This window comes from Triturus cristatus, chromosome 3_2 (assembly GCF_964204655.1).
Source record: "Triturus cristatus chromosome 3_2, aTriCri1.1, whole genome shotgun sequence".
Classification (NCBI taxonomy): domain Eukaryota; kingdom Metazoa; phylum Chordata; class Amphibia; order Caudata; family Salamandridae; genus Triturus; species Triturus cristatus.
In genome coordinates this window covers 1,061,158,444-1,061,186,370 of record NC_140584.1, presented here as the reverse complement: position 1 = coordinate 1,061,186,370, position 27,927 = coordinate 1,061,158,444, and the positions used below count along the sequence as shown (strand labels likewise).

At 45.8% G+C, this 27,927-nt stretch overlaps 1 protein-coding gene across 4 annotated transcripts in view; it reads right to left on the bottom strand.

Moving 5' to 3' along the window:
• GTF2IRD1 (GTF2I repeat domain containing 1) overlaps positions 1-27,927 on the bottom strand; it is a 1,036,986-nt gene that overhangs the window by 548,414 nt on the left and 460,645 nt on the right. For all 4 annotated transcript variants that reach the window (XM_085649787.1, XM_085649789.1, XM_085649788.1 and 1 more), the window contains 3 exons: positions 23,073-23,162; positions 21,728-21,811; positions 644-827 (listed from right to left, as the gene is read on the bottom strand). In XM_085649787.1, coding sequence (XP_085505913.1) covers positions 644-827; positions 21,728-21,811; positions 23,073-23,162 — 358 coding nt within the window. The remainder of the gene's footprint in view (positions 1-643; positions 828-21,727; positions 21,812-23,072; positions 23,163-27,927) is intronic.

Genomic DNA, 27,927 nt, shown 5'->3' with positions numbered 1-27,927 from the left:
GCATATTAAAGAAGAAAGTTTTGTGTATTCATTCTTCTTTTGTGGATTGCAGGTTGCACTAAAGCATGCAAGTAAATTTCACAGCATAGGAAGCTGCCTTAAAATGTTCATTGTTAGCGACCTAAACAAAGGCAGAAGCTACAGTGACTCCTTTCAACCGTACACAAGGATATGCTCTCTTAGTTTTAGAGGGAACAAACACATTGTAGCAATTTTCTTATCTCTTAATGCACTAAGCAGTTGGCTACAGTTTTCTAAGTAGTTGGTTACAGCATTTTGCATGGATAAACGCAGTGGCACTTTTAAAAATGTTTTTGTTTCCTATAATATAAGCCCAATTTAACATATAACTTTTCAGTCACCTTTATAATTACATAAATGATCTGTCCAGGGATGTTAGCATTTTTCTTAGTAATTCTCTCAATTGTTCAATTTTATCTCCTCAACAGGGTATCAGTTGGTTTTCAAGATGTACTCTGCCACAGCCCACTCCTGCTCATCATTCTATATTTTTGGCAGAGAAGGACCTGTTTGCTACACCCAGTAGCCTCCCACAATTGCTTAACCTTCCCATCAAGAAATGCAACATCAAATTCTGGACTGCTGGAATACAAACAAAACAAAATTCTATGGACTCGCTTACCTTTTAATGACAAAATGAATGTTATGTCGTTCTTCAAGAATTCGCTTGAGCTTTGGCACACCATAAGTACAAGGCCGCTTGAAAGGAATTTTATCTGGGATCCCAATGATATCCACTGCATCAGGATCACAGGCAATCTTACGGTATGGCACCGGGACCATGTGATCCACGCCTAGAGCTTCAGCTTGAGGGGAAAAATAAATCAATTTCCGTGAGGCACACAAAATGGATCCCTTGTTTAATGGCTGTGTGTATCCACTTAAAATTATACATTCAAATAAATATGCAAGAGCTTTGTTGTCATTAATAAGTTTAATACCAATGAGATTGAAAACACAGCAATCCTATGGCATTTCAGTATAATTTCTAAAGCAGTATCAGTCTGATTACTTTTTGTATTTTGGAAACTTTTAAATAACAGAACAGTGTCATATGAAGACAGGGATTGACAATGTAAGTATGAACATGAGTACAATTTTTGGGGTAATGGAAAATCTTCAAATTTAGATTAAATTTGCAAGGTTGCCATTTTCTACTTTCCATGAAATGGCACAAACATAAAATGTGCTAGTTGTGATTTCATTTGTTAGAGACAATTCATAAACATAAAATACTGATGAATATGAAAATGTAAAAAGTGAATATAGAATAACAAATATTGGCTTATTTATAAAGTACTGGCGTGTAGTCTAAGGGCCCCTTCTCAAGCGAATAAAGGTCTGTGCCAAGATTAAAAAATAAAATAGAGCCAGCACCTTAAACAAAGCTGAAGCGTTAGACTCTATTGGAAGTAAGTTCAGGAAGATAACAAAAGGATTGGTTAAAAGTCAAACGATTGCCTGGATTTCAAGGTGCCTCATGAAGCGGCCACATTTCAGACAATAACAGACTAATGTAGCTCCCAAGCTATGGCATTTCTACTCAGTTTGATCTGCCTCTGGGTTTTAGCATTTGAATTTGGCCTGGCAAAAAGTACATTGCTACAGCAATCAATGGTGGCTGTGATATGTGAGATGAATTTCTTATTAAATATGGGGGACCTTCCCACAATAGGTTTGAAGGATTGCATGCACTATTTAGAATTTTTCCCTTGGGTACACTTCAAGCCTTGAGAGGGTTTTCAGATTCATCGCTGTGTGCTGGTCTCTCCTTGCTGTGTTGCCGTCATGTGACTGACTTTACATTTTTGGATTTAAGCCTAAAACATATATATGGTATCCGAAGAGCATATTATGATTAATGCTCTTGGTAGCTCTATTTAATGGTAGCATCCTAGATGAGCGAGACATAGTGATAGGTAGGTTATTTTCTTAGGCCCTCTCACATAAAGCTGAATAAGACTTCAGGTAACCACAGGGAGAGAAGGAGTACGAGTAAACATCTGGGTTCATGCGCCCAGATACTATAGGTAGAACAGAACAAGTGGGTCTCAATGCTCTCATAAGCCTCAGAAAATGTATGCTGATTATCGGAAAAGGGAGATTGTATTACATGAAAAAGGAGACTTTGATCACATGGGCCTTCACATGGAGAACTTGTATTTTGGATGGTGGATCGCAAAAAGAAATTGATATTATCTATCATGGTGAGATGGAACACTAGTGAGATAATAGTGAGTTCAGAAAGTTGAGGCCAAGTGACTATTAGAGAATTGTGCTTAACATGCAATTACTGCAGGATCTTCATATGACTGAAGGGATGTGCTCAAATTGTCGGAGTTCAAAGATGAAAAACACTGTCAAGCTGAGACAAGTAATGAGTAACACTTGTGTGGCAGATGAGGAGTTGGAAGAGCAAGCGCAGGGCATGGAGAACACAGATATTAGTCTAATAGCTTCACAAGCTTGACGGTACAAAGAACACATTGATTTAAAATATATCTCCAATCTAGCAGCCACAAGAATAGAAGAGAGGCAGATAGTGCTTACTTAAGGATTATATTCTTCAACACTTGCTGATTCAAAAACAGTTTGTGTTAATCAAGTTTTGGATCTGAATGGTAGACCTGTTCACAGCTATCTGCCTCTGGGCTGCCCTGTTAGGAAAAGGAGGGCTTACATTTTATTGAGTTTTTTAGTTAGTTCAGAGCCCCTTCTAAGACATAGAATATTGTCCTACACTTCAGGATGACATATTAGATATATGCAATTCAATTACACTATTTAAAGCAGGTAACCATAATCAGAGCCCTATATGGTTTACTGGCACTAAAGCAGACAATAACTAGGGTGCAGAAGACTAGAAAGCAAAGGACAGAAAATAAAGGTATTTAGTGATCAATTGAATATGAAAGCCATCCTATTTTAATATAAGAGGTAATGTTTTATGAGAGTAAATGCTTTTTCAAAGGTAAGATAGAGAAGAAAATAAGTTACTTTCCTCTAATTGCAGTTATCCAGCATTGGTATCTTTCATACATTCACATGCTTGAATCATTCCCTGTCCTCAACTTGTGAGTCTCACAGTACCATAACAAAGTAGTATGTAAAACTATTGTAGGATATAATGGCAATAGGTCATCAGTTTATAAACCTATATATGTCCTTTTTAAAAACAAAAATGATCAGACTTTCACTATAACCAATCAGGTGCTAGCATCCTCTATAACACTCTCAAGAGAGGATGATCCCACAGATTTTCCAGCACAAATGGGAATAAAATTGCAGGTATAAGGGGAGCCTCTCAGGGAAGTCGGGTGGGTCGCATGTGAATGTATGAAAGATACCAATACTGGATAACTGCAGTAAGTAGCTTATTTTCTTATCCAGAATTGGATCTTTCATACATTCACATGCTTGAATCAAAATAGCCAGTGTGTTGTAGTAAAAGTAAATACTCTTACAGGATGGTGGGTAAACTCAATATACTTTTTCATAAAATGCATATAAAATGAAAACATATACCTCTATATGTGAGTGTGCGTATGTATATATATATATAGAATGCAAACATCGTTATTTATACATTGAGATGGTAAATATCTAATATCTAGAAACTTTAGATAAAGAAACGTCAAGATAACAATTAAGTAGTAATATACTATAGCCTCTAAACATCTAACTTGTACATAAAGAACAAGTTACTTACCTTCGGTAACGCTTTTTCTGGTGGATACAGTATCTGCCTGTGGATTCCTCACTTGTGAATATCCCCTGCGCCAGCAACATTCGGAAACTTTTGTAGCAGTCCACGCCGATGTGGGCGAAGGCGACGTCACAGAGACACGGCTCCGCTCGCGACTCCGCTGACGTCACCGGCTCCATAAAGAAGACCCCATCGGCGTGATGACGTCAGTTCCGCCCCTTTTTTTCGTGCCTTCGAGGCACACGGACGGACTGACAGCAATATGTACATAAACAGTATACACAGTACACAATATACATATCAACACACACAGTGTGGAGAATAAACATCAAAGCACTAGAAATAACATAATGCCCTTGACAGTAAAAAACACATTTGAAACCATCAATAGAATTACAGCAAAAGAATTACTGGTATAGAAGGATGGACAACGGGGAGGCGGGTGGGTCAGTGAGGAATCCACAGGCAGATACTGTATCCACCAGAAAAAGCGTTACCGAAGGTAAGTAACTTGTTCTTCTGATGGATACATCTGCCAGTGGATTCCTCACCTTGTGAATAGATTCCACAGCAGTCCCCACTCCCGGAGGAGGGTGTCCAACCTTCTACACCAGAAAATCCTGAAGAACAGAACGAGCAAAATGCCCGTCCCTCCTCACCTCAGTATCTAAGCAATAATGTTTTGCAAAGGTGTGAAGGGAGGCCCAAGTTGCCGCCCTACAAATATCCTCCACAGGAACCCCCCTAGACAAAGCAGAGGTGGAAGACTTTGCTCTAGTGGAATGAGCTCTTAAACCCTCCGGAGGCTCCTTACCGGCCAAAGAGTAACAAATCTTGATGCACAAGACAATCCACATGGAAAGGGTGCGCTTGTGCACCGCTCGGTCCTTCCTGCAGCCAGCAAAGCCCACGAAGAGCTGATCATCAATTCTGATGTCCTTCGTCCTGTCCAGGTAAAAGCTCACCGCCCTCTTAGGGTCCAAACGGTGAAGCCTCTCCTCCTCCTTGGAAGGGTGAGGGGGAGGATAAAAAGAAGGAAGGGTAATGGATTGCCCCAGATGGAAGGGAGTTACCACTTTAGGCAAAAATGCAGCCCTGGTCCGGAGCACCATTCGTTCAGCATGCACAGTCAAGAATGGGGGTTTTGAACTAAGAGCTTGAAGCTCACTTACCCTTCTTGTCGAGGTGATTGCAATGAGGAAAACCGTTTTAAACGATAACAGTCTCAAGGGACACTTATGTAAGGGCTCAAAGGGAGAACCCATAAGATAAGTCAGTACAAGGTTTAAGTCCCATTGAGGTACAATAAAGGGAGTAGGAGGAAATTTATTTGTGAGGCCCTTGAGAAACCTAAGCACAATAGGTGATTTAAATAAGGACGGCTGATCCGGCAGGCATAGGAAAGCCGACAAAGCCGACAAATATCCTTTCACAGTAGCCACAGCAAATCCTTGCTGGGCAAGAGAAAGGGCAAACTGCAGAATGTTAGACAAACGAGCCTTCAAGGGATCAATGGACCTCTCTCCACACCAGAGAACAAATTTAGACCATCTATAGGAGTATATGGATTTGGTGGAGTGTCGCCTGGCCGATAAAATAACGTCCACCACATCTGGCGGGAGAGAAAAAGAATTCAGGTTGCCCCGTTCAATCTCCAGGCATGAAGGTGTAAGCTCTGGAGGTGGGGGTGTAGAACCTGCCCCTCCGACTGCGAGAGGAGGTCTGCCCTGAGAGGGAGAGGGAGACGGAGCGGAGGGCACAAGGAGAGGTGGAGAAGATCTGTATACCACACCCTTCTTGGCCAATCTGGGGCGATCAATATGACTTGGGCCCGGTCTTGGCGAATCTTCCTCAGAACCCGAGGAATCAAGGGTATGGGAGGAAACGCGTAAAGGAGTCGTGAGCCCCAACTCAACTGAAACGCGTCCCCCAACGCTCCCTGCATCGGATACTGGAGACTGCAGAATGACGGGCAGTGAGCATTCTCGAGAGTGGCGAACAGGTCCACCCGAGGAGCTCCCCACATCCGAAAGACATGACGAACTACCTCCGGATGAAGCCTCCACTCGTGGTCGGCGGAGAACTGCCGACTGAGATTGTCCGCACCCACGTTCAGAACCCCGGTCAGATGATTTGCCATCAGACAAATCTGATTGTCCTGAGCCCAGGACCATAGACGCAGGGCCTCTCTGCAGAGACAAAGAGACCCCACTCCACCCTGTTTGTTTATATACCACATCGCGGTAGTGTTGTCCGTCAGGACTTGAACAGACTGACCGCGAAGGGAAGGAAGGAAGGCCTTGAGTGCCAAGCGTATCGCCCGCAATTCCAGAAGGTTGATGTGAAGCAACCTTTCCTCTGGAGACCAAAGACCCTTGATCTCCAGATCCCCCAGATGAGCACCCCACCCTAGAGTGGATGCATCCGTTATCACTGTGGTCACCGATGGAGGTAGATGAAAGGGCTTTCCTTGGGACAGATTGCCCTCCACGCTCCACCAAGACAGATCCGCTGCAGCTTCTCTGGAGATCCTCACAGACTCCCTGAGATCTCCCCTGTGCTGATACCACTGCTTGCGGAGGCACCACTGGAGTGCCCTCATGTGCCAGCGTGCATGGTTGACCAACAGGATGCAGGAGGCGAACAGACCGAGCAGGCGAAGGACCTTCAGAACTGGAACGACCGCTCCGTTGAAAAATAAAGGAATAATTTCCTGTATGTCGAGAATCCTTTGAGGAGGAGGGAATGCTCGACACACAGTAGTGTCCAGTACCGCACCTATGAACAGGTTGCGCTGAGAGGGCACCAGGTGAGATTTGGGCACATTGATCGAAAAACCCAATTTGTACAACAGCCGAGTTGTATCCTGCAGATGGCGCAGCACCTTCTCTGGCGACTCCGCCTTGATCAGCCAGTCGTCTAAATAAGGGAAAACTGAAATCCCCGACCTTCTGAGATGGGCTGCCACCACCGCCATCACCTTTGTGAAGACTCGTGGTGCCGAAGTAAGACCAAACGGGAGGACCGCAAACTGATAATATTGCGACCCTATCGTAAACCGGAGATACTTCCTGTGCGACTTCAGAATGGGGATGTGAAAATACGCATCCTGCAAGTCGAGCGACACTATCCAGTCCCCCTGATTCAGCGCTTGAAGAACCTGCGCAAGGGTGAGCATCTTGAACTTTTCCTGGTTCAGGTAAAAGTTCAGGATTCTGAGGTCTAATATCGGACGCAATCTGCCGTCCTTTTCGGAATCAGAAAATACCGGGAGTAGCATCCCTGACCCCTCTCCTGCTCTGGGACCACCTCTATCGCACCTTTCTGAAACAACTTCAGGACTTCCTCCTGCAGGAGAAGACGGTGGTCCTCCGAGCAAGCCCCTTGGCAAGGAGGGTAATTTGGGGGGAATTCCCAAAAGGGAAGGGCGTACCCATTTTCTACAAGATCCAGAACCCAGAGATCTGTAGTTACAGAATCCCAATCTTGTAGAAAATGGGTAAGCCGGCCCCCCACAGGACCAGCATGATCCGGAATGTCGAATCTAGGGCTGCTTTCCGGTGGTGGGAGGGGCTGAGGAAGAGGAAGAGGAGGAGGAGAGTTGCCGGCCACGTGAGCGACCCCTAAGTCTTCCTCTATATCCCTTGGAGCCTTGCTGCTGTTGCTGCTGCTGCTGCTGCTGCTGCTTGGTTGGTCTATAAGAACGAAAACTCGCCCTTCCAAATCCTCTGTACCTCTTGAAAGTACCTCTCGGCTGGGATTGAAGGCCCAACGACCTAGCCGTAGCCTTACTCTCTTTGAAGCGCTCGAGAGCAGCATCAGCCTTCTTCCCGAACAGACCAGACCCATCAAAAGGTAAGTCCAATAAAGTTGACTGGACATCAGAAGAGAATTCGGAGGACTTAAGCCATGCACCCCTCCTGGTGGCAACTGAAGACCCCATGACCCTGGCAACTGAGTCTGCTGTATCCAGGCAACTCTGAATCACCTGGCGAGCAGCCGCCTGGGCATCCGATAGAACTTCATTGAAGCCTCCTCTATCCTCCTCTGACAGTTTTGGCGCCAACTTTTTAGCCGAGTCCATAAGCGCATGGATATAGCGCCCCAACAGACAAGTCACATTTGAAGATTTTAATGCCATACTGGCTGATGAAAAGACCTTCTTTGCCGATTGGTCCACCTTTTTTGCCTCCCTGTCCCCTGGGACTTGAGGAAATGCCCCTTTCGACCGTCCAGAACAAGCCGCCTGAACTACTAGGCTTTCAGGTGAAGGGTGTGAAGATAAAAATTCAGGATCCCCTGGAGCCACCCTATACCTTCTTGTGACTACCTTGGAGACTGCAGGAGCTGAGAAAGGCTTGCGCCATACATCCAGCACAGGTTCCAAAATTGCTTCGTTGAAAGGCAACAGAGGCTCTGAGACCGCAGTTGGAGAATGCAACACCTAAGTTAAAATATTGGACTTGAATTCGGTGGATGGCAATTGAAGGTCCAACAACTCCGCAGCCTTTCTAATTACTGCATGATAGGGTGCTGCGTCTTTAGAGGGTTCGTCTGATGGCGGAGTGATCTCCCACTCTGGAGACAAATCCAGACCACTTGCTTCCTTCAATTCGTCGAACACCTCATCGGATTCGACCAATTTCCCCTCTTCAGCCTCTTCCATCAGAAAGCGTCTCTCCTCCAGCACTCTCTGCGCCTCCCTTCTCGAACGGATCCGCACCTGCGGCGTCGGCGGCGCCGTGATCGAATCCGACGGCGCCGGCAGTGGCGTCGAACGCGGATCAGCTGGAGCAGCCGGCGTCAAATGAAGTCGAGTCGGCGCCGGCGAAGAGGGAAGCGGCGTCGATGATCTCGGCGCCGGCAGCTGCCAAGACGGCGTCGCTGGGAAGAACGGCATAAACGGTGCTTGAGGGTAAACCTGCGGCACTCCCAGATTGAAAGCCATCGGACCCATAGGTGCACCAGAGGTATACATGGCCCGTGAGAACACCCCATACATTGCATTGAGATAATGCGAGGGGTCCTGACCTGGAGTAGGGAAAGCAGGATACTGGTCAGGTAGCACCGGACTCGGGCCTATCGGCGCCGATGGTGGAGCAAGCGGCGTTACAGACTCACCCGGAGCCTGACGATCCTCATCCTGGGCCGGAGTCGGAGACGGAGCCGGAGGACATGCAGGATCTGGAGATGGAACCGGCGCTGGAGATGACACCGGCACCGGGGATTCAGCCGGAGCCGGCGAAGGCACCGGAGAAGATGGAACCGGAGGCGAAGTCGGGACAGGAGAAGGAGACACTGACTCTCTCCGACGTCGAGCTGGCGATTTCGACTTTGACGTCGAAGCTTTATGATGCGACGAATGCCTCCTCTTTTTCTTATGCATCTTGCTCTTTGAAGCATGTTCCGAAGTCGACTTGGAAGCCGACCTCGACCTGGATCTTCTTCTTCCTCTTTTCTCCTTCTTCTTCATCCGGGCGATAAAGAGCTTTGCTTCTCTCTCCTTAAGAGCCTTCGAGCTCATTTTCCTGCAACTCGAACAACCTCCCACATCATGGTCCGAGGACAAACACCAAACGCAATAGTCGTGCGGGTCGGTGATGGACATGTGCTTGCCACATTCTCGGCAAGGCTTAAACCCAGACTTCCTTGTCGACATTTTTAAAAGATAGACAGAGAAATCCAGAAAACATACAAAGTAACCAGAACAGCTACCAGTAACGATTCCCGAAATCCGTTGGCGTCGGCGGCGCGGAAAAAAGGGAACTGACGTCATCACGCCGATGGGGTCTTCTTATGGAGCCGGTGACGTCAGCGGAGTCGCGAGCGGAGCCGTGCCTCTGTGACGTCGCCTTCGACCACATCGGCGTGGACTGCTACAAAAGTTTCCGAATGTTGCTGGCGCAGGGGATATTCACAAGGTGAGGAATCCACTGGCAGATGTATCCATCAGAAACACCTTTACTTAAAGAGGCTCACCTTATTGGAATAGATGGCGTAACACTGACTGGCCTACGGTTGCATAGCTGCGCTATCTCGATTCCAGGCAGTAGTGCTGCGTGAATGTGAGGGTGCGCTTCCACACTGCAGCACAGCATATTTACTCCGGCGAAATGCCTACAAACAGAGCAGCCGAAGTAGACACTGCTTTTGTCGAATGAGCATTAGCTCTCCTCATTAAGGGTTTGCCCACCTTGGAACAGGAAAACTGTTTTGTCACTGTGGTGCCTTGACGACCTAGGCCATAAACTACAAGTAGCTGGCCAGTCTTGCGAATGTGCTTAGTTCTGGGAAGGTAGAATATGAGACACCGTTTGATGTCCGAAGTATGAAGAGCCTACTCAGCCAGCGTGCCTGGCTTGAGGAAAAACGTTCGAAGGATGACTGGCTCATTGAAGTCGAATTGAGAAGGAACCTTTGGGATGAACTTCGAGTTTGTTCTGAGAGGTACAAACTCGTCTGTGAAACGAAGAAAAGGTTCTTCAGTGGCAAAGGCCTGTATCTCACTAACGCTTTCGGTAGATGTGAGAGCGATTAGGAAAGCAACTTTCCACATGAGAAACTTTAAGTCAGCATTATAAATGGGTTCAAAAGGCTGCTTCATTAGTTACAAGAGGATCAAATTAATATGCCATTCGAGAGGAGGAGCTTGCATCGGTAGGAAGGTTCTAAAGAGTCCTTTCATGAATTGCATTATGAGCCTTGTAGAACAGAGAGATAGAGCCTGTGCCGAGCATATGTACCTTGAAATTGCATAAAGGTGGACTTTGACTCATGAATAAACTTGGCCTGACTTGGCCAGAAAAAGAAGATAAGGTAAGATGTGTTCCGGAGAAGCGTAGAACGGGTGTTTAGTTGTTTTGTTAACACCAGTTACAAAAAGATTTCCACTTTAATTTGTATGTTTTGCCCATACTCTCCGCTCTTAACTTAGAAAAAATATCTCTGCATTCTTGAGTGATATTTACATTCTGAAAGTCATAAAATTCAGAAAACATGCTTGCAAGAGGTGGTATATCTGACCTTGGTTCAATGTCAGGCGAGATGGTGTTGATAGAAGTTGCATGGGCTTGGTCTCCAACAAAAGGAGGAGCGCTGAAAACCAGTGCTGCCCACGCCCCTTGTAAGCGATCAATAGAAGACAGCAGCATTCCGTCTTCACCTTGGTGAGGACTTTGGGAATCAGGGAAAAGCGCACGCATAAATCCCAGACCAGCTATTCGAATGGGCATTCCCCACGGTCCTGGGAGAGGGAATCGACTGGCGTAGAACCGGAATTTGGCATTGTTGTCCATCATGAAGAGGTCCAGAACTAGTTTCCGGCACAATGAGAATATTTTTTTCAACTGTTGGTAGTCCAGTTCCCCCTCGTGGCAACCGTCCTTGATCCCCGCTGCTAGTGCGTTGTGGACTACAGACACGTGCTCGGCCTTTAAGACTATTCCGTGTGCCATGAGCCAACCCCACAGCTCTTGGGCTTCTTGAGATAGTATTAGGGATTTTGTTCGTCCCTGTTTGTTGATATAATACATGCTGGTCTTATTGTCGGCACGGACCAGCACAGAGGGTTTTACAATCCTTGGGGGGAAAGCCTGGAAGGGGAGAAAAATGGCCTTGAGCTCCAAGCTGTTGATATTTGACTTGTCGACCTCCTTCCTTGGACCTGAAGGTCCTGTAAATGGCAGCACCAGCCCTCAATAGAAGCATCCATGGTGATGATGAAATCTAGTATTAGTGGTAGGAACGTGAGGCCTTGAGAGAAATGTGGTTTGTGAGACCACCATGTTAGCATTGGCACCGTTCGAGGAGACATGGATATCAAGTCCTCAAAGGACCCTTACTACTGTATCCATTGGAGCTGCAGTTTCTCTTGACTTCTGACCATCACCTTGACTCCTTCTTACCAGATGTAGTCAACGATCGGTATAGAACGTACCGATTTTCTTGTCTGCTTTTTAAAATCGTACACAAAACAGTTGGACTGTTTCATCGACATAGGGAGAGGAAATCTTGTGCTGCACTCTCCATGAGGTTATGGAAACCTCAGATATCTTCTTGAGGCAAATCGGTATGTTGCTGCGGAAGTGGAGACAGTATTGGTAGGACATAGTTATCCCATTCATCCAAAGGTGACTGTGTGTTAGGAAACTCACCCTCTCGTCGGTGGCGCTGCCATATGGGAAGCAGACGTTATTCTAGCAGTATCTGGCGGAGGGAGAGGTCCTGGAGCAAGAGGGGTGACAAGTTGTAGTGGCACACCCGGCTGCTCTTCAGGGCTTTGCAGAAAACGCCTTGATAATCTGTGAGCATTGCCTGGAGGTCCTGTATAAAGGAAGCAGGAAGATGTGCAATATCCCACTTAGGTGGAGGATCAGAACAATATCCGTGGGGCTCATAATGTCTTGGAAGTGGAGGATAGTAATGCTGATAGTAATGCTTTTCCTCCTCATAACCCGCATCTTCCTTCTGGCATTTAACATTCAGTTATGAAGGGAGGTGAGCTGGACCAAAAAGGCCGCAGTGATCATCAGATTTGTTAATATGCAGCACGTGTCTTGGAGGCAGAGGTGAAACGTTGCTGGGTGAGGTGACCTCAGGATGTAGAAAGGTACTGGTCATCTTAGAAACCTTAATCCTCATCGATGATGGTGTCGATCGCCGTCAACGGGCTCGTCGTCAAAGGGAGCATCGCTGGGACCATCGTGGACGGGGACGTCGACTGGAACTTCATAGATGCCTGAATCTTTGTTGACGAGATGGTAGCACCGATGTTGGCTGTCGTCGTTTTCACCATCAACGGTCTTCATGACAAGATCGTAGTGCTGGTGGTCGTCCACAATGTTGGTGATGACGGTGAAGACATTGTGGAGAGGAACTTGGAAAAGGATTTATGCCTTGTAGACGGGCCAGCTGAGGAGGCAAGGGGGTGGTCTCTATCCTTGGTAGATGGTGTTGATGGGCCAGGTAAGGATTTTTTTTAGGAGAAATATTTTTGCTTCTCCTTTTTCTTGGAGCTGTGAGGCTGATGAGAAGTCTTCAAGGACTCCTCTGACACTCCTTCATGGGATCTAGCCCTTTTGTGAGACATAGAAGTGTCACTATCCTCCTCAGAAGATGTTTTCTGAGTCTTTGTCTTCTAAAGGAGTAGCCTCCCTTCTCTGTCCTTCAGAGGGTTTGAGGAGAAAGTGGAACAAATCTTGCACTCCTTTACCTCATTTTTGGGATGAAGACAGTAAAGGCAGTCCTTGTGTGGGTCAGCCACATGAACTTTATATCTTCCTTACAAATACATGCATCTCCCCCATTACCGCAGAGCCGGCTTTAGCGTTGGTAGCGCCCAATCACTTTTGGTGCCCCCACATCCCATGACCGCCTCCTTCGATTCTCTCCCTAACACTGCAAAAGTGCCCCTCATCTCTCTTATCATAAGATATTGCGAAACACAGCGCCTCCTGAGGTCACAGTGCCTCCCTCCACAGGTCAGCGCCCAGTGCAGCTGGACCAGTTGCACTGCCCTAAAGCCGGCCCTGACCCTATGTCCTGGCTGCTCAGCCAGAGTGAGTGTTTTGAGTGAAACATTGGTGTGGTGATGATGAATGGAAGGTTTGGGTGCCTGTGTCTTACCACAGTTGGAGTACGGGCTGAGCAGCAGGCAGGCTGCTCCTGGTGGGGCTGCTGTACTTGGATACCATCCTGCAACTAATAAATAATATTTAAAGATACTCCTCGGCTACTTGTCTTATATCACAACAAACTCTCTTCTTCCCATATATATATATATATATATATCCAGGTCTTGAGTTTATGAAGACCGTAAGGGAGGGGGCCGTTCGGAGGCAGAGGGAGGGGGGTCATTCCAGCTCTTGGTGGATGTAAGAGAAGGAGAGATCCCGCTGCAGCTGTGACTAACGCAGGGGACGTAAGTGAGGGCAAGTGAGGCGGAGCGCAGGAGTCTCGAGGGTAGATGGAAGTTCAGCCAGTGGTTGATATAGGATGGTCCTTGGTCGTGGAGAGCTTTGCAGGCGTGTGTGAGCATCTTGAGCTGGCATCTTTTCTGGATAGGAAGCCAGTGGATGTTTATGAGGTGAGGAGAGATGTGGGTTCGTTTTGGAAGGTCCATGATGAGTCTGGCTGCAGCGTTCTTTATGATCTGGAGTCCTCTGAGGAGCTGGGTGGGGATTCTGGGGTAGAGAGTGTTGCTGTAATCAAGGCAGCTGATGACGAGGGCTTGCATGACAGTATTTCTGGTGTTTACTGGGATTCTGTAGGGCATGCGAAGGGTGTGGAAGCAGGAGGAGGCGACAGTGTTGAGTTGCTGTTTCATGGTAGACTGATGTAGCTGACTGGATGAGAGATGAGCGATAGCTGCCTCAAATTCAACTATGACAAAAAAGAGGTACTGATCTTCGGGAACAACACTTCCGCATTGGACTACAGCTGGTGGCCGGAAGAACTCGAACCCTCACCCACACCCACCGACCACGCACGCAACCTTGGCATAATCCTCGACAGCCGATGTTGAGGAGTCTATCGATGAGTTTGTGGTAGGAGACAGTGTTGAAGGCTGCGAAGAGGTTGAGGAGGAGCAGGACCACCTTTTCTCTGCGGTCGAGGAGAATCTGATGTTGTCTATTGCGGCGATCAGTGCATTGGTTGGCCTGGAATCCTGATTGTGAGTTGTTGAGTAGGTAGTTTCATTCAAGGTAGTTGGTGAGCTGCAGGTTGATGGCTTTCTCGAGAACTTTGGCTGGGTATGGGAGCAGGGAGATCGGTCGATAGTTTCCGAGGTAGCTGGGGTCAACAAAGGTTTTCTTTAGGAGGGCTCTGACTCTGCTTTTTTCCATGCATCTGGCAATGTTATGGAGATGGAGGCATTGAGAACGGTGGTCAGTTCAGTGCTGATTATGTTGGATCCAAGGTTGAAGCGATGGTGGGGGCAGGAATCAGAGGGTGCCCCAGAGTGGATGGAAGACATCATGGTTGTGGTGGTCTGAGTGTCGAGTGTAGACCAAGGTGTTATGGCTGGGCAGGTGTTGGTTGGCTGGGTGAGGTGGTTGCAGCTAAGCGTGGTGGGTCGGAGGTCGAAGTTGTAGTAGATGTCAGCAATCTTACTGTGGAAGTAGTCAGATAGGATTTTGCAGAGTTGTTGGGAAGGGTGGACCATGTTTTCCGTGGCTGCCGGGTTGGAGAATTCCTTGATGATTTTGAATAATTCCTTTGTATGGTTAGCCGCTGCGTCTAGGTAGACAGTGATGGCTGCTCTTTTGGTCTTCTCGATGTGCCGGTGGTAGTCTCTGAGTGCTTTTTTGTGCGCAGTTCTGTTGAAGGGGTCCTTGGCGAAGCGCCATTGCTTCTCGAGTATGAGACAGTTGCGCTTGGTGGTTCTCAGTTCTGGGGTGTACCAACCAGCTTGTCTTGAGGTTCTGTTGGTTTTTGCCAGTTTCAGTGGGGCAGCTTTGTTGGTGCATTTGTTGATCCTGGCGGAGAAGTTGTGGACGACTTGGTTGAGGTCGGGTGGTGTGGGTAGATGAATATTTTGGTTTTCCTATGATGAGCAGTAACTACTGCCATGCACTTGGAGAATGTCCTTGGTGCTGACTTCAGGACAAATGGAAGCACTTGGAATTGATAATGGTCCTGCCCCATTACAGAGCTCAGGAATAGAGCCCATCCCCTTGGTATAACTGGGGATAAATTTGGTGTAATGCCAGCATCCGGAATTACTCTCGCCAAATCCACTTGTTGGCTATTTTGAGGTCAAGAATGAATCTAAATTTGTTCTTGTCTTCTTCTTGACGAGAAAGTACCTGGAATAAATGCCTGTACCTCGTTGTTGGTGAGGAACAGGTTCAACCACCTGCATTTGTAAGAGGATGCTGACCTCCGATCGTAACAGAGGGAACTGGGAACTGGATGGTTTGGGAGATATGAACAGTGGAGCACTGGTAAACCTGAGACAATATACATTGCAAACAATATTCAGAACCCAGGCGTCCTTTGTGATATTTTGGCACTCTGCCAGATAATGGTGGATGCTTCCCCCTACCAGAGTAGGTAACAGAAGAGGGGAAAGTAATAATTCAGGATTTTGACCTGGATGTTTGCTTGCCTACTTGAGGCGGAAGCTGGGTGGGCCTTCCTCTAGCTTGCTTTCCCAGGTAAGGTCGTTGGTGCTGTTGCTGAGCACTGCTTTGCTGGTGTCCTTGATACCAGTGAGGGGTTTGAACCCTCTGAGAATAAAAACGCATTGGTATGGCCTGAAACATTTCCCTAGTTCTCTAGGTTTTTTTTTAAGTCAACTGCCTTCAAAGTCTCAAATTCTGCCTGCATCCTCACCATCTCGTCATCGGTATGGCTGCCAAAGAGGATGGTACCGGAGAATGAAAGATTGAGTATTCTCTGTTATGATTCTGGCTTGAGGGAGGTAAGGCGAAGCCAGGAATGCCTGCGGACAGTAACACCGTGGCAGTACTCATGTGCCAAAAGAAGCGAAGAATCTGCTGCACCACTAATGACCTGGTTAAAGACTATTAGCCCTTCATTGAGAATTTCCACTAAGTCCTCACATTTGTCTCTTGGGAGATGCTCAACAAACTGTTGCATGGATTTCCACAGAGCTCTAGCATACCTCATAAGAGGACAGCGCCGCTTGCCGCCTTCATTGTGGTGGCTGCCATACTACAGACCTTCCGACCCACAGAGTCCAACCTTCGACTCTCTTTATCAGGAGGGATGGCTGAAGTGGGAGTAATGTATTGATGTTTCTTTGCAGCAACTACAATGACAGAATCTGGTGTTGGGTGCCTACGGGGAAGGGCAGGATCCTGCTCCTGAAGGCGGTATTGTTTCTGAAGCCTTGATCGAGTGGGCTTGAGAGATGTTAGTGTCTAGAAAAGGATCATGGCAGATTCTGATAGTTGAAGGGACTAGTGGCAGCTGAGGTCTTGATGTTGACTTATGTTCAACATCTGAATATTTAGCTTAGCAGCTCCCCTCACCAAGACTTCTTGAAAAGGGGTGAGATCATCCACTGGTAATACGTGCGGAGGTGAGAAGTCTGACAGAGTTGGAGAGTATCGTCCTGTAGTAGTAGATGAAGTCTCTGTAGTGTGTCTAGATCGAGATCGTCATGAATAGTGATGATGATGAGAGCGCCTTGATGATGGAGATGAGAACCTTGAGCTGTGATGGTGGTGCCTGGAACGAAGGTGCATTCTAGAGTGAGATCTGGGCCTTGGCGCAGGAGGGACTGGCGCTGGTGGTGTTGGAGGAGTTAAAGGTGGCGGAGGAGGTGGAGAAGGTGGTGGCGATGCCGCTAACGGAGAGGAACCTGGTGCATCCCGTGAAGGAGAGTATGTTCTAGAATACTATGAGTCTGGAGAGGAATAGCTATATCTCCATTTCCTTCTTTCCTTCTGTAGTCCAGGTTACGCCAAAAGAGTCCTCAATGTGAACTGCCCTCGATGTGTCGGCATCGATCTCTTTGTTGACTGTGAATGACGGTGGCATCTCAACGTACCCCCTTCAGAAACAGATGACTGACCCTCTCATCGCTCTGAAGTCCCGCATGCATGTTTTCTTTGCTCCTCTGTGCTCTGAAGGCGAATCTTCTCCCGGTCTCGTAATGTGCATCTGGAAAAGTTCCTGCAGTGTTGGCAAGACTCAGGAACGTAATTATCTGGAAGACAGAGTATACACACACTAAGAGAGTCTGTCTTGAATGGAAAGGTTGTCACCGAAACTCAGATGTGAATTTTGAGGAAAAAACCATAAATTTGGCTGAGCTCAATGCTCCAGTGTCCTGTCAGCAGGAGCCGGAAAAAAGAACTGAAGCAACTGACACCTGCTGAGCATGATGGGATACTGGTGGTCTCTGGGTCCTTAAAGGCACAGTCTCTTTTTAGCCATATAATGGACAGCCTGTGAGGCTTGTCTGTCCTCCTTCTCCATCATCTCTATAATAAACAAGCATTGAAAATGCAATAGGTCTCGCCTTTAATTAAAATAAAGCCATTTGCTTTGCTAATGGTATTGTATAGCAAAGCAAATGGCTTTAACTTAATGAAAGGCGAGACCTATTGCATTTTTAATGCTTGTTAGTAATGGAATCAAATAATTTTTTTACCCTTAGCAACTGCTCGCGAGGGCCCTATTTGAGTGTCGATATTTATTGGACCTGATCATATCTGGCTCACCAGTTTGGAGTTTACCGTGTGCAATAAATATCACCTAAAATTCCCAAAATGTGGGAATTGCAGAAGCATTTTGGTGTGTTGCATATACCGTCATTTACTGGGCCTTCTTCCCCTTGTATATTTTTGCTAGTTTGACCAGCTGAAACTGATCAGGAAAAATTGTGCAGGTCTGATTTTTAATGCGCTTGGCAAGTTCCCCATGCTGGAAAGACCACATATATCGGAATTCGAAATGTGTGTAACAGGAGTTAATCATAAAATAATATCACATTGCAAATTCAGTAACAATGAATCCTCTACTATGATTTTCAGGGGGGTGATAATCAATGTTCCCTCTAATTTTTTCCCTCTGTGTGCGGCAGTGGAGGGTCTCTGTGCGCTGCAACCATGGCTATGGGCGCCAGGAACAAAGACCGCGCGCGTGTGTAGCGCCAAATGTCACTCCAAACGTTTACTTTAAAAAGTGAAAAGATGGTGCATTTTCACACATACAGTGCCAGCCTTGCTTGAGAACAAATGGTGTGGCCTGTAGGTTTCTATCATAATCTTATATTTATTGACTCTTAATTGACTTGAATATTGAACAAAAATATCCTACACAATGCGAATGAGTCAAATAATTGCAAAAATCAACAATTCAGAGTGGGTGCATTTCATACATGATTAGTAAGTACCAGAATAATCAATATATGACCTATGGAATTAAATATGTGTGTATGTTATTCATACCACCCGAGTGTTAAGTATTCAGGCCGGGCAAGGGTTTGGGTAGATTTGGGGCAGGGATGGGCCATTTGTAAAATTACGTTTATTTTTAATCGAATCTTCCTGCTGCAGTTATGTGCACTGAAATGGCAAGGAACATGACAAAGCCATTGTATCAAGAGACATGAACCTGAACTGATGTAAACCCCAACTTTTTCTGAATGCCAGGTCACTTAGATTCTCCATGAACACCAACATCACCCTCAAGGAACACAGCTAAGAAAGCAAAGAAAGCCTGGTAACAGGTGCCTCTACTAAAGAAAGATGAACCGTTCTCCCTGAAAACATTTCCAAAATAGCTGTTCAAGCCATTGTAAAAGTGCATCTGGATGGTGGGTGTGCACGCTGCAGTGCTTCAGTGACTTTCGGTCAGCAGAGTGAGGAGCCCACACTCCGCTGACCAAAAGTCACTGAACCATACCATTATAGGTTTTATCCCTGCTCCCGTAGGCACATTACAGATTAATACTAGTGCAGGCGAGAAGAGTGCAGGCACACGCCGCTGGGCATCTGTTCCTTCGTGAAATTGAAAGTAAAGGCTCCCTGCTGCTCCACTCTACTCAGTCATTTGTAATTTGGATTACTTGGAGGTGAATTAAAAGATGTTCCGGCGTCCACAGCAGTCCGTGAAATAAAGAGCTCACCAAGCCATCACCGGCGGGGCAGCTGAGGGGAATAGACGTTTGCTACAAGGGCGGGCAAAAGAGTAGAACCAGTTTAAAAACACAGCGTGTACACGCTGTGTTTTTAAACTGGTTCTACTCTTTTGTTAGTAATGCGCGGCTTCGAGAGGAATTGTGGGCTTTTGTTTAAGTATTGATGTTAAACACAGCCCGTGAAGGGGCTCTGATTAAAATCTATACTTAAACAAAAGCCCACATTCGTCCCCGCACCGCGCTTTACCAACAAGTGCGAACAGCCACATGCCGACAAGTCCCCAAGCCCCCCAAGGTCCAAAGCCCCACTTACCTGCACTCCATCCCGACTCTTTCTCCGCCACACGCATTTAGAAAGTGGCCGCTTTTCGCGCCGCTCGCTTTTTTAAAGCAGCGGCGCGACTCTCTCGCACGATGTCCTGGATGTGTGCGCGTTCCACACACGGCAGTGCGCGCTGAAGGGAAAGTAGGTGATAATATGTTTTAATAAAACAACTGTTGCCTGGGATTCCAATTTAAATGTCAATGATCATCACCTCTCTGACATTCACAAAATCTTGAATTTCCAGAACGTCTGTCCACGATAAACAGAATTGTGAAATGTTCACTAGGTATTCCAATATCCCTTCTTCAAATGGCATACTGCGCCCCCAAGTTTCCCAGGCCTTTCCATAGTTTCTAATCCAGGTTTTGCGTTGCTTTCTGGGACTTCCAGTTTTGATTTTACAATGGGCTGTATAGAAAGCCTGATGAGGACTCTTGACCGGGTTGTTTTGAGCCACAAATTCTAAAAACTTTGAGCGGGAAACTTGTGTTAATCCCGGGGAAGGAGAAAAATCTAACACTCAAGCTCAATTGGGTGCATTTAACAAATGCTACTTATAGGGGCAGCAGAGAATGATTTCTTTTTACACGTATTTAGCTCCTGAATCAAATTTCGCTTCCAATGTGATTTCCATTTTGTTTCGGTTTTGAGCTTTCAAAGTTTTTGGTAAGAAGGAAAACGTAAGAGCCCGAGTTCCCCATGCTGAAAGGTGGAAATTGATTTTTTGGCTCGAGTTGCCAGAGAATAGGCACAACTCCCAATTACTGCGGTGAGTAAAACAAAAACCCCAAGAAGTATCGGTTTGTGGTTTTTTTGGTGTTTTTTTGGGACGAGCGAAAGTCAATCTGATTGTAAGCGGTGCACGAGGAATAGCAGTGGTGGCGCTGAGCTGCCTGGTGGTTAAAATAAGAAACGGGAACACGGACAACGGGAAAGGGGCAGGGGGATCGAGAACACGGCCAACGGGAGGGGGGTGGGAACAGGAAACTAACATGACAAAGCTTCTGATAAGAAGCATGGTTGCATGACAATAGAAAGCTATTGTCACAAGATGGCGTCGGACTGTCCACAGTCCCTACGTACTCACGCTTGCTGTTAGGTTTGGACAAATGGTAAGAGCAGCCATCTTTGTCCATCCCTACGCATGCATGTAAGGCTTTAGGAGAATCGACTGTAAAAGGCCCTTGCATGGCAAGAGCAGCGCATGAGCTGCTATTGCCAAGCGAGACCTAAAAAGGGGTTTGTGCGGGAGATTTATGCTGTTTGCAAAAATATCTTGAAATTATACACAAATACTTTGTGCTGGCCCTTTTTTCACTTCATGATGAAGAATTTGGCCATTGTAGCCTATGTATATAGGCTGCATAATGTGTCTCTGAAGAAAGACGAAATTCAATACTTAAGAAGATATATATTAAAGAAGTGCTCCGGGAGGGACTATTCAGTAATGACTATACATGGAAATCCCCTACGAGAGAACGGAGAGATAATGTGCAAGGAGTATAACACAGTGCCTTAGCACATATGCAGATGGCACAAGCGACTTAATGCACAAAAACCAAATCATAGCAAACTATTTTGAAGCAAGAGAAGATCGCGGAGATTTAGCACCAACAGGCTACACCAGAGAGATGGGATCCAGAGAGATAAGGACCAACCAGATGTACTGTACACTGTATTATGCACATTTCTTTAAAAAATGAGATAAATGGAGACTAACAGTATGACACTCTTTGCCAAGCTTACTCAAACACATTTGTTTCCAGAAACATTCCCCTGAGAGATTAGTTTAGGTAATGAAGATTTATCACTGCTGTGCCATGCACAGCTATCACAGTCTTGTGGTTAGTTGTATTCTGCGTTGGTCTGAAATACAAAAATTAAATCAAACAAAAAGAAATTCTGAATAGTGAACATCACTGAGGACGAAAAGAAACATAAAACAAAAACGGTGTTAGGGCAACAATATATGCTTTTGTGCGGTTGCGGGATGAAAATTATCTTTTTTGGAGACCAGAAAAACATCTGTGTAAGGGACAGATAGCAGGATACTACTCACCATATCTACTGTTGAACAGAATTTGAACACACTCCCTGAGGGTATTGATGTCTTCAGTATCTTTTATGAAGTTGTCCCATTTCTCTATCAAAACACAAATGTAAATATAAGCGTCCGGTTTTATGGTGAACTTAATACTGGGGCTACTAATTTTAAGACAAACTCCACTATTTATGGAAGATTAACAAACAGAGACAAGGAGAAGTGAAGTGATTTGTTAAGGTTCACAAGCCTTTATCAAACAGGGACATCGAGATAAGAAATGCGCCCTCCTAACTATATTAGAATTACGGAACATAAATGGATAGACAAATGACTTTGAACCAAAGGGGCGATTTTCGTGGGAAGAATTAGTTCTCATAACACAATAGAACAGTAATTAATTTGGGGTAATAGCCGATTGGTGGCCTTCTCAGTATCAAAAGACCTTCTTTGGATCTCTCTTAACTAATCGTTATTCCTTCCGAAGCAATATCAAAACTATGGGGCCCATTCACAAGGGCATTTTGAAGTAATTACATTATTCTTTTGTGTACTCTTACATGCCATTTGGAATTGCCCAGAATAACTCCAACATTGGAATGACATGGGAATGTTCAGGAAATATTTGTTTACAATTAGTAAAAACAGAATAGTATGTGCCATCTTTGCACATTTTCAGGACGATTCACAAAACAATTAAATAAATTGTACTCCTATAGTACTACCTTCCCATACTCACAAATGCTTTTGTGAATAGGCCTTATTTTTTTCTATTTTATGTTAGATACCTGGAGTTGGGAGCATAGGATAATGACATTTAGCCCAAAGAGGTATTTCAAGGTCAATCTCAACATACACTCACCAACTATATCAACATTATACATTGGTCCAACGAGGCTTTTAGCCAGACACCCTACTACTTTCATTGCCATAATAATAAAAAGGTAATTCCAGCGCAGAGCAAGACAAACTCCTAGTATTAATATGTAGGCATCATGCCATCTACAGAGTAGGCCTTCCATTCAAGTTTAGAAAAGGGCCTGCTGTGTTAAGTTTACAAGGTGTTTGTTTGGCATCAAGGGAAGGTCAGGCACATCCAACCCTACCACATGATTTGCAGATGAGAATATGTGCACTAGACAAGAAACAAGGTGCAGATAAATTATGATCCCTTCGGCATGGGGCATACACAACATAACAAAGTGAAATGAACCATTAAATGTGCTTGAAAATATGACAATAACAAATGCTCACTGTAAGTATGAATGTAAGCATTGGAACTATATGGCGCAGGGCTATATGGGCAGCTTGTAAATATTACACCTGGAGTAGAAAGAACATGCTTCCATAGACAGCACCTTACCCTCTTTATCATGTACAATTGAGAAGAGGATTCGCTTTGAGGCATGTACATTCTGGATGAGAGGGCCTTTGGACATCATGGGTTTCTGTCCTGGACACCAAAAATCAAATAATGTGAAAAAAACAGAAAGATGGTTAAAGAGCGAGCAGATGGGAAACAAGCTAGTGCAATCATACGAAAATATAATTGTAACTCAAGAGCAGTTTGCTTTCTGGCAAGGATGGGATGCTATTTTGAAGCCCAGCATTTGCCGTAGAATCAGGAGGAGGCTTATGTAAAAGGAATATATAAGCTACACTTATTAGTCAACTTGATTTAGAGGTCATTACCATGGGGTTCTTCCCACGCAAATTACCTGATACCCCTGGAATGGCACAGATATAATCTGTTTGGGATTACACAATTTGAACTGCTTCCCTCACCTGAGAGTATGGTCCAGCCAGGTCACAAGCGCATGCCCTCAATTGTCTGGAGCTTTATCAGACGACAGATGCTCATGCCCGGGATTTCCGGGTACTACACTCTCTTAGCCCAATCTGGTGCCACTAGGATGACCTGGCCTGGCCATTCCTCATCTTCTTCAGAACTCGAGGCAGGAGAGGCAGCAGCGTGAAGGCATACAGGAGTCCCAAGTTCCACTCTAGATGAAAGGCGTCTTCAAGAGAGAGGAGTATGTGACTGACCGCCACCAGAAGTTGTAGGTTTATCTTTTGCAGTCTCCTCCAAAATCTGGATACAATCTGACATTCCCCTGGTGCTGTGCCCACTGCGATTTAGGGTTCCACTGCAGAGCTGTGTGTGCCACTTTCCAGTCTCCAGGGTAGACAAGACCTTGGATATCTTGAGTATCTTGAATTCCCACTTCCACTGTAAGGTGTTGAGGAGGCAAATAACTAAAATAGGACGCTGGCCATCATCTTCCTTTGGACGAAATAGCGGGAGTAACATCCAGTTCTTACAACTGAGGACCAAACATTCTATGACTCTATGGCCCCTTTGACCAAAAAGGCCTGTACTTCCTGATGTAAGATGGCCAAGTGTGCCACTATTAGCCACCCTGATGGTGGCAGAATGTGCGGCGAGATGGAAAGAAATGGGAGGGCGTAGTAGTGATAGGCCCCCACACATGAACAAAATATTGGGTCCTTCCTCCAACAGGTTGGCTTTATGCTGGTGAGGACACACTAAAGTGGTTTTGAAGCTACGGATGCAGGAGGGGCAGGGGACTCAGCTGCACATTGTCCCTGCTGTCCCAGGCATTGCATTTGTGAACCAATGCCTCAGCTGTGAAAAGGGCTGAAAGGGCTGGTGGAGGTGTTTGCGATTGTCGAAACTGAAACCCTGACCTTAGTGAAAGAAAGGGCGCAATTACTATAAAAATTGCCTTGTGGCGGCAAAATGACCCAAGGAATATGCTGTGGCTCTGCTTTCATTAAACCAGTCAATTGCGGAATCCGCTTTGTTGCCAAAGAGGCGAGTGCCATCAATGGACATATCCATACTTGGACATTCCCGAATAAGCCTGTAGACCTAATTCAGGCATGGTACAGAAGTACCACATAGTAACCACTGGTCAACTCAAGCAGTCAATCTATCCTAAATCTGAACGTATAAAGAATTTTGCTGCATCGCCACCATCCTGGATGGCTTGAGTAAGGGACACCAGAAGGTTGTCGAGCAAGGGAGTAGAGGCCTAAAAGACAACTGGCCTTCACTGACCTCATAGCAAGGCTTGTAGAGGAAAAAATCCACTTGCCAAATGCATCTGTTAATTTTGAATTCTGATCAGGTGGGGTGTAGGGAAGGCATTAGGATATACCTTAATGGCAGACACCTCCCCCACCGAGCTTTCGAGTGTAAGATGTTGCGAAAAATAACTAAAATAGGACGCTGGCCATCATCTTTCTTTGGACGAAATAGCGGGAGTAACATCCAGTTCTTACAACTGAGGACCAAACATTCTATGACTCTATGGCCCCTTTGACCAAAAAGGCCTGTACTTCCTGATGTAACATGGCCAAGTGTGCCACTATTAGCCACCCTGATGGTGGCAGAATGTGCGGCGAGATGGAAAGAAATGGGAGGGCGTAGTAGTGATAGGCCCCCACACATGAACAAAATATTGGGTCCTTCCTCCAACGGGTTGGCTTTATGCTGGTGAGGACACACTAAAGTGGTTTTGAAGCTGCGGATGCAGGAGGGGCAGGGGACTCAGCTGCACATTGTCCCTGCTGTCCCAGGCATTGCATTTGTGAACCAATGCCTCAGCTGTGAAAAGGGCTGAAAGGGCTGGTGGAGGTGTCTGCCATTGTCGAAACTGAAACCCTGACCTTAGTGACAGAAAGGGCGCAATGACTATAAAAATTGCCTTGTGGCGGCAAAATGACCCAAGGAATATGCTGTGGCTCTGCTTTCATTAAACCAGTCAATGGCGGAATCCGCTTTGTTGCCAAAGAGGCGAGTGCCATCAATGGACATATCCATACTTGGACATTCCCGAATAAGCGTGTAGACCTAATTCAGGCATGGTACAGAAGTACCACATAGTAACCACTGGTCAACTCAAGCAGTCAATCTATCCTAAGTCTGAACGTATAAAGAATTTTGCTGCATCGCCACCATCCTGGATGGCTTGAGTAAGGGACACCAGAAGGTTGTCGAGCAAGGGAGTAGAGGCCTAAAAGACACCTGGCCTTCACTGACCTCATAGCAAGGCTTGTAGAGGAAAAAATCCACTTGCCAAATGCATCTGTTAATTTTGAATTCTGATCAGGTGGGGTGTAGGGAAGGCATTAGGATATACCTTAATGGCAGACACCTGCCCCACCGAGCTTTCGAGTGTAAGATGTTGCGAAAAGAAACTGTGTCTCCTGGTGATGGCAGTAAACAACCGGCCTAATAACAGGTGGTTCCGAACATGGTTTCGCCAAAGAGGGTATCAGTGATGGCCTCATTAGATGGTAATAGAGGATAGAGGTTCTCTAAGAGCTTGACTGGGCTGGAGTACCTCTGTCAGAACTTTAGTCTTTACTTCCATAGTCGGCAACTGTAGGTTAATACTTCCGCCCCAATATGCATAACTACAGCGAAGGAAGAGCTTTCTTCAGTGGCAGGGTCAGGAGAAGAAACAATGCTAATATCTGAAGAAGAGCCCAGGCCACAAGCATTTTGTAGTTCTTCATACCAATTTTACTAATCATATTGAGGAATACAATCATCTTTATCAAGCTATCATTATCTGAGTCAGAAATGAAAAGATTACGCACCTTATTGTGTGCTAAGGGCAAGGTGTCAGAATAAGAAAGATTACAGGTTGGCTGTGCTCCTGTGGGAGTCGTGCACGGCCTCGGTCAAGGTCGTGGAGCAATCTACCTAGAGTTAAACAGCACAACAGGCTGCAAGGGCTCCTCCAGAGTCAATGTGAGGGAGAGCGGTGCAGAGGAGGGAGCTAAAATCGAAGTTAGCACTAGAGGCATTGCTGAAACCGATGCAAGTTAAAGAGGAACAGGTGGTTCAGAGGGCGGACCCGCCAGCAGAAGCCCTACTTGAGGCTAAGCGGATCCTTGGGACCCGAAGGCACCAGAGGAAACCAGTAAAGTGCTAAAAATGACAGCTGTGTGAAGTCTGAAAGTGGTGGGAAGCATAAGTTACTTACCTGTAATCCTAGTTCTCTTCCAGGGGTATCCTCATCAAAGTCATAAGCACTGAATATTCCCGCCCATGTGCGGGGACCCCGGAAATAATAAAAAATGATGTATGAAAACATATATATACAGCTCTATATAAAGACACACACACACATATCATTTTTTCCTCACCCAAATGCAGCACCCATAGAGAAGGCTAAACAATGCAATAATAAACGAATAAATAACATCTTTTGCAATCCCATATTACTTATATATACATATAGACCACTGGAAGGCAAGTATCACTTGAACTCCTTTTAATGAGTAGAGTCATGAAAGAAAAACTGCAAAAGAGCAAGCATTGTTAGCCTGCAGGCTGCATTGGAAACCAATAGAATAGAAAATCAATGCAAATGCACACACAAAACTGGCACCGTGCCTTTAAGGTAGCCATGACCCCTAGCTTCCCATCATGCCTCAGGGGTGACAGTTAGGTCAGTTGTTCATTACGGAGACCCAAAGGTCAGGGCAAAAAGATATAGCTTAAGAATACTACAGTCTCATTTGCCTGGGGAGGCGGGTGGGTTGCTTATGACTTTGATGAAGATACCCCTGGAAGAGAACTAGGATTACAGGTAACTCATCCTTCTCTTCCAGGGGATCCTCATCCATAGTCATAAGCACTGAATAGAATAGCAAGCCAATCCTCCGCCTGCGGGCAAATGAGAAGGAATGACCCAACAGAAAACCAGTAATAATCAGTGTTGAAACAGATTCCTCAAGGAGGACTGGCCTACTTGGGTGTCTGTTATGGTATCCAAATCAAGACAATAGTGTCTTGTAAAAGTATGTATAGATCTCCAAGTGGCTGCTTTACAGATCACGGAAATCGGTACATTGTTGAGGAAAGCAGCTGTAGCAGCTTTTCCCCTAGTGGAATGCGCTTTTGGTCTAGACCAAAGAGGCTTCTGTGCTAACTGATAAGCCAGTTTGATACATGACACTATCCACCTGGAAATGGAACGTTTCGATGCTGGAAAACCTGTTCTGATCGAACCGTAATTGACGAACAGTGGATCAGCTTTCCTGATTGATTTAAACCTGTCCAAGAAGAATTTTAAAACTCTTTTCAGGTCTAAGGACTGAAGAACAAGTTACTTACCTTCGGTAACGCTTTTTCTGGTGGATACAGTATCTGCCTGTGGATTCCTCACCTTGTGAATATC